Here is a 7,044-nt window from a genome sequence, read left to right as displayed (position 1 = left end):
CATGCACAGCTTCTGCCTTACATAGTTACAGGAGGTAATGTGCCTCACCTCTCCACGTTCCAGGGGGAAACACTTCCTCCTATTGTGTAACCTACTGGAGTAGACACTACTCCTCTTGTTCATGTCTGCTCTGGGTGGAGTAGACGCATACGGATGAGTTGATCTTCAGTACATTTCATGCCTGGAATGAGACATTCTACTGAAGAGCTGAACTCAACTTAGGCATGGCAGTGGGGCTGTGTTCACCCCTGCACCCCAGCCCCCCCATTTCACAGCAAAAGAATCTAATAATTATACTCTTGGAGCAAGCCAATGCTACAGCAGTTGATTCAGTGAAGGAGAGATGATGCTGCCAGAAGCACTTCTATTTTTTTATTATTTTTTTGCCAGAATTGCAACTTCTACCTTACTAGGGTGTTGCTAGTGCTGCCGTACCACTGTAGCTGAAATTAAACATAGGGGAAGGTTTTATGACCTCAGATTATTTTACCTCCTACAATCATTAAAATGAAAAAAGACAAACTTCAGCCCCTTGCTCATTTAGTACTAATGAATTTTTTCATTTGTGACCATCAGAAAGCCTTACCAGACCTTGCCCTGTGCAAGACCACTCAGCACTACAGCTTTCAACCCACCCATGAGCTGCAGGTGCCCAAGCACAGCCCCCAGCCAGGATGAAAAAACAAACAGCAAGCCCTCCCAAAGAGCCAGGATGGATTCTTGTAGTAGTAACTTGCTCTCCAGAAGGCAGGTTAGGAAAGAAACAGCCAACCGCACACGCCACAACAAGCACTTCTACTCCAACCAGAAGTTAAACTGGTGTCCAAAACCGGATGCAATAGTAAACAGAGAACGTGCTTCCACTGCAGCATCTGGCTCTGTGCTAGGAGCTGCTGTTCAGACTGGGAAGTACCTGGAGCAGGCAGCTGCCTGACGATTCGCATCTGAACAGACAGAAGGCTGCAGAAGTGTTGCTTTCTGGTCTCTAGCTTGTTTCATTGGGCCAGATATGGTATTTTAGATCTAAACTATCTTCAGTATTTCTCAGCAGCCAAATTGTCACCCTGAGAACCCCCTTCTCAGCATCCACCTAGCCTGCCAAGAGCCAAAACTGTAAGTTTTCACCCTGCCTCTCTTCGTGCGAGCAGCTCAGCACTGCTGTGCCAACCACAGCACCACGGCCTGGATCTCCAGCCATTGGAGATAGACTCGGGAGTCCACCAGGCTCTGGCGCAGCCCACAGCTGCAGCAGGCAGGGACACAGCTCGCTTGGCTGTGGTTTGGGCTTATATGCAGCAGAGGGAGGCTGGGCTTCAGCCTTTGCTCCCAGCCTGTTGTTCCAGGAATGTTTGCTGAAGAAAGCCCTTGCCCAGCTCCCAGGCTCAGCAGCCAAGGGAGCTCAGCCTGGAGTTAGGCACAACTGAAATTTAAGTTGCACCTTATCTTGACAGCCTTTTCTGTGACAGCTCTTTATTTATTACCATGCTGCCCACCGCAGTCCCTTCAGTGTTTCCCACCTTCTGTAGAGCCAGCCCTCTGCTGTTTCAGCATCTCAGCTTCAGGGTGTGCTGCAAACAAGGACAAAGTGAAGAAAGATCGGGTCTAACGTAGGTATTTTGTTAAGGTACAGGCCACTCGAGGACAGATATTGAGGCACTTTTGGGAAGGGGATAAGCAACACATGTGAGAGTAATTCTATATGCCCTTTTTTTTAAGTATAGAGCTACTGCCTTTCCTCTGCCAGCTGCAAGAGATCCACTAAAAACGAGGTCACATCATGCAGTTGGGCATAATTAGACCCAGCAGTTTCAGATTACTTCAATATACTGGAAGATAGGGAGGGAAAAACCCCAACCTTTATTTTCTGATTCACACCTGTAATAGAGCCAGCAGCTGGCACTCCTGGCTGAGCTCACCCACCCTTTGGTGGCTTCCACAGAGCCTGTCCCAGCTCTGACCACAGGACTCCCAATTCAGGAGAATCCAAGCCCATAAACTGACTTTTTAGCTAATGGAGTGTTCCCAGAGGAAAGAGATGGATACCATTAATTTTCTAAATGCCTGGTCAGTGGGGTGGGGGAGAAGAGGGTACACGTTCTTGCCAACCTGTCAACTCTGTAAAACTCAAAAATGAGAAGTGTATAAAGGGACCAAGCAATCAAAACACATGGTGCAGCTGTGCTCCCATAAATGTAGCAACACACCTGAATCTCAGGTCTTTCACCCCACCACCAAAACGCTTAACAACAAAGCCAATGTTTTCCTTACTACTGCTGCATGTGGAAAAAGACACTTTTTATTTAATGCCCCACTGGGCTCCTTGTGCCAACAAGCTAAGGACTTCTTCCCTAGCCAGCGTGGAATTTCTTCTCTGTCCTGTACCCATCTCCCACACTGCTGCAGGAACAACCATGTACAGAGGAGAGCTAAAACACCACCTGACCTTCCTCCCCCACTCCAGTGTGTACACAACTTATCCAGAGTGTCCAAAAAAATCCATCTCTGCTTCAGAGTGCACATGGGTATTTGTGTGTAACCCACTGCGTGTGGACTGGTGGAGATGTCCCAAACCTAGGTGCGTCATCTTCAAGGAGAAGATGTAGGTTGGGTTAAGAACAGCCCTTCTCCCACAGAGAAGGTGCCCAAAGAGGAAACAAGCCGTCGGCAAAGCAGCAGGAGAGGGGCAGGCCAGCCAGATGTTCTGGGCAGCAGAGCAGCCCTTGGCACACCGGAACACCAGGTGCCCTCACAGCCTGTGTCACCTGACAAAAACACAGTCAAAAAACATATGAAGTGAAGCAAAACTCTGAACATTTGTGCACATCCATGACAAAAGGAGCTAAAGATGCCTCTCCTCTCCGCCAAGGGGAGGTCCTGTGAGGGGCCAGGAGAGGGAACAGTGGTGGTGGGAAGACAGACACAGCGTCAGGAGGTCCCAGTGACCAGTTCTGCACAGCAATGACAATACCAACAGGGCACCAAGGAATGGAAAAAAATAAAAAATTCCATTTTGCAACATGGTAAAGGGTTTCTTTTTCTGTTAAGGCCAACCTACCACCTTTTGGACGTGGAAAAAGAGCAGTCAGTGATGAACAGTAAAGTCCAGCACTCTGAGCTCCTGAGTTCAGTCCAGTGACAATCCTGCCTCTCAATATTCAACTTCACACACGCAGAGTTCAAAATCTGCCAAGTTTTCTAGAAAATCACTCTCAAAAAAGCTTAAACAAACAAAAAAACCCCACCTCAGAATCTGCCAGGTTCTTTACTGACTTCCCAGCACCCTGGGATACAGGTGGGATAGAAAAATGTAGCAAGAATGTTCCTAAAATAGAGAGTGTGCTAAAATCTCTTCATCCTCAGATCACTTAAGAAACAGGCTCATCAGGAGACATACTCCAGATCTGGTGATTCAGGATAAAAAGGACCTTGTCTTTGTGCTTCCCAAAGAGTAAGCTTCCCAAAAGCTCACGGTTCCATTTTTACATTATCCCGAGTTCCCTTTCACCTCCCTCCAGCTGGTCTAAGCCCCAGTGCCAGCATGATGCCAACCCACTGGGACGCAGCAGTTGTGCCTGGAAAGCCTCAGGCCCTGCCCCTGGCATTGCTGCGCAGACAAGGACTTGCACGGAAACCCATGGATGGCGCCACGCTTACACTTGGATCCAACACACGGAACGCAACGGCAACACTTCAGCTGTTTCGGTTTCTCTGCGCGCGCGTTCGCGGTGCTGTGGCCACGGGAAAAGGGATTCAGTTTTGCCAAAGGAACTTCCTCATTAGAGTCGCAAAAGAAAGCGCACTGACGCTTGGGTCGGGTCAGGAACAGGCAGCTGGAGGAGATGTTTAATGCTGTTTTCCTCAGTTTCTAGAATCCATTGCTTTACGTATCCGGGATTCTGTCACAGCCAAGACCAAGTTAGGACTAAATATACTCTGTGCTTAACCTGGGAAAGAGGACACGGACCACAGCGTGACCCAGTACAGTGCAGCGTTTAACCTCTGAATTGCACAGGAGGCATCGGCCTCACTTCAACGTAGTTTTGCCGTATCTTTGCTGGATATACCCTGGCACCAAAGTACCGATTGGAACGGCACCAGGTCCAGCAGGAATTCTGCACCTCTGGTAACTCAAGGGTGACAGTGAAGTGGGCCAGGCAGGAGTGTTGCAAATGGATTCTCAAACCAGCAGATAGCAGTGTCCCTCCCACCCTCCTGGGCAGCCAAAACGCCCTCCTGCACCTCTCCCCCAGGAACACCAGGATGCTCGGAGATAATACAGCTATAGAGAGGCAGCATCTTTACAGGATGGGGCTCCAGTAATCGTTGGGGGCCAAAACCGGTGTGAGCCGAGAGGTAAGAATAAGCACTCTCCCACTGGGGCTTCGGAGGAACCTGCGAGGTTAGGAGGAGCAGTGCTGTACCTGAGAGGAAGCTGGGACAAACGGGACACCAGCCTCTCGCTACAGGACTCAGGTTGGCGTAGGGAGGGCTCGGGGGGTGTGACGGGACATGACCAGATGGCACTGATGCAACAGTGCTCAGTCTGAGAAGCCAAAATCTCCAGGGGTTGGCAGCAGCTGGCTCTCCCCTTTCCCTGGGGATTCTCTGTTCCAGTTCCTAGAGTACGAGCACCCCTTTCTTCAGCACCTGCACTTAAGTTCTTAAATTCGCAGAATTATTTTTTTCTTGTAATTTTTTTTTTTTAAAAATACCCCTGTACTTTAATCACGAAAAACCAGTCCCCACCCCAATTCTACTAAAAACATGATTGTCCACAGCTGGAGGCTTATTGAAGGACCTCACCCCATCACCATTAAGTTACTCAAATGTCCAACTGAACAGCAGGCAGCTCAACCTTTAGGTAACACAACTACAAAAACTGGATCGTGCTCTCTCCCCTCTCCTCCTCCCCCTCCTCCTCCTCAAGAGAGCTCCGTTACTTTTTTCTAAGCGCCAGCGCTACTCCGACTGCTACCGCTAGTATAGCCACCGCAGCAGCCCCACCGTACAGCAGTATGGATTTCCCTTCCGGCAATAAAATAGGCTTCTCCTCTGCAGCCGAGGATTTCTCTTCCATTTCTTCCAAGCGGCCCTCTTTCCCCACTTTTTTTTCCCCTGGCAGCAGTATTTTCTCAGGTTCTGGTGCAGCCTTTTCTTCTGATGGGGCTAGCTTTGGGACAGGTTTACTTAATATGGGGATTTCAGGTTCAACAAGCTCTTCAGCCGCTTTTCCCTTTTCCTCCTGTTTTGTACGCAGAAGCAGGGAGGGCTCCTCTGCTTTTCCAACAGCAGCAGTTTCAGCTTGAGGTGTTGCCTTCTGTGAAGGAGCAGGGCTTTCTGGAAACGCCGCCTGCGCGGTCTCTGCAGCGACGGCTGACACCGCTGCTTCCTCAATCCCTTCCGGTATCTCTTCCTTCTCCACGTGAACAATATCCGAGTTGGAAGAGTTGTTCTCGCTCCTCTCTTCACCCCCTCCGTTGCTGTCCAGGCTTTTGACTTCTTCAGGATCCATGGCCACTTGCTGCCAGGACTCAGGTCCCAGGGAGACAGGCAGGCTCTCTGTGTGCCAGCTCTGACTGGCCGACAGGGAGACGGGCAGGCTCTCTGACTGCCACGATGTGGTCACTGTTGGAGACTCCGGCGGGCTCACCTGTCCCGAGTTGTCACTGGTCAGGATGTAGATGTCATTACTGTCCTCCGCGATGAGCCCAGGGTACTCCTCCTCTTCAGATTCCAAAGTGAAGACTGTTCCCTACAAACGAAAAAGGACACAACACATGAGTGATGGCTCCAGCATTACCGCTCCAGTACGGGAAGGAACAGGACACCTGGAAACCTAGCAAGGCCACTGGAAAAACGAGAGGGCCTCTGCACGAGCAGCAGTTGTCTGACCTACATTTTAGAGGAGATTAAAAACCCCAGCTGCCCAGCTGGCGTTTCCAGAGAATGGAACCACCTACAAGAGCTTTTCTGGGAGCTCCTCCTTCCTCTGAGGTCACTGCACCGCTGAGTACATCACCGAAACGCACCACGTGGGCGTTATTAACCAGAGAACGAGATACCAAAGCCTGAAACCAAACTGAAACCACACAAGGAAAAAGAAACCAAACACAAGCCTACTCCCCTTTCCATTTTGTGCAAGTGCTCTGTATTGCTCGTCTGTTTTCATCTAACCATGGTTCTCTTACATTAATTTCATTACATTTTCAGTGCTCTCTCAAGCCTATATTTCTACTTTGTACCAACAACCTGTAGTCTACAGTAATTCTGGTAATTTACTAACAACAAACAGAGCTATTCTCAAAGGAGTTCACTTTCTGGGACTGGCATCATAACTGTGGCCACACAAGTTAAAACAAACAACTGAGCACAGGCATCAGAAGATGACAACAGGGTTGGTTTGGTTTTATTTAGCTAGGAAAAAAGTGTAGAATTTGACAGTGGGCTCCAGTCAGAGAAACTGCAAGTGTGAAATAACTGGCTGATTGCTTACTTACAAAAAAACCAGCACTGTTAGTCCTAGTCACGCACAGACTGCTGAGAACGTAACACAGAGGAAATTTGCTTCAAGGGGAAAATTACAAGAGGAAAAAAACAAGAGAGAGGGGCAGAGAGGAACCCCGAAGTTTGCTATGCCATATAATGGAAGCCTGTGAAGCCATTAACACAGATTCAATTACTTCCTTGCTCCTAACAAAACTGATTTGAACATTTTGTCAAGTACTGCAGTTCTGGGAGCCCTTTCCCTGCAAATTTCTCATTCAATTATCAAGCTTTCCTGTTCAATGTCGTCATAACACAAAGAAAAAATTAAAATCCATTCATTTTCTTTCTCCCTGCTCCCTTCTGCACGCAACAGTTCTCCTAAAGCACTCCAAGCAGTTGTCCCCATCTTTTAAACCCTTCCCAACACCTGTGAATTTGGGGTTTGGGTCTGCTCCAGTCTGCTACCGATGGCTTCCCATTCCAAGACATCTCTTCAGTTGTTCCACAGCTTTTTATGGTTGCACGTGGTGGTCTGTGTCAGGAACTGATCCAAGTTAA

General features: G+C 48.8%; 1 protein-coding gene across 3 annotated transcripts in view; it reads right to left on the bottom strand.

Annotated features, from left to right (window-relative positions):
* Positions 1 to 1,547: 1,547 nt before the first annotated feature.
* Positions 1,548 to 7,044, bottom strand: part of BCL2L13 (BCL2 like 13) — a 41,223-nt gene continuing 35,726 nt past the window's right edge. For 2 of the 3 annotated variants that reach the window (XR_015222099.1, XR_015222100.1), the window contains exons 7-8: positions 3,243 to 5,752; positions 1,548 to 1,568 (exon numbers count right to left, since the gene is read on the bottom strand). Coding sequence is in view for 1 of the 3 variants with exons in the window: in XM_086609660.1 (XP_086465786.1) it covers positions 4,937 to 5,752 (816 nt within the window). In the remaining 2 variants the exon portion in view is untranslated. Of the gene's footprint in view, positions 1,569 to 3,235; positions 5,753 to 7,044 lie in introns of those variants that run through there. The other variant, XM_086609660.1, reaches the window with a different exon arrangement.

This window comes from Tauraco erythrolophus, chromosome 4, assembly GCF_009769465.1.
Source record: "Tauraco erythrolophus isolate bTauEry1 chromosome 4, bTauEry1.pri, whole genome shotgun sequence".
NCBI lineage: Eukaryota > Metazoa > Chordata > Aves > Musophagiformes > Musophagidae > Tauraco > Tauraco erythrolophus.
Note: the sequence above shows the minus strand (reverse complement) of the source record. Positions and strands in the feature narration are given on the sequence as shown.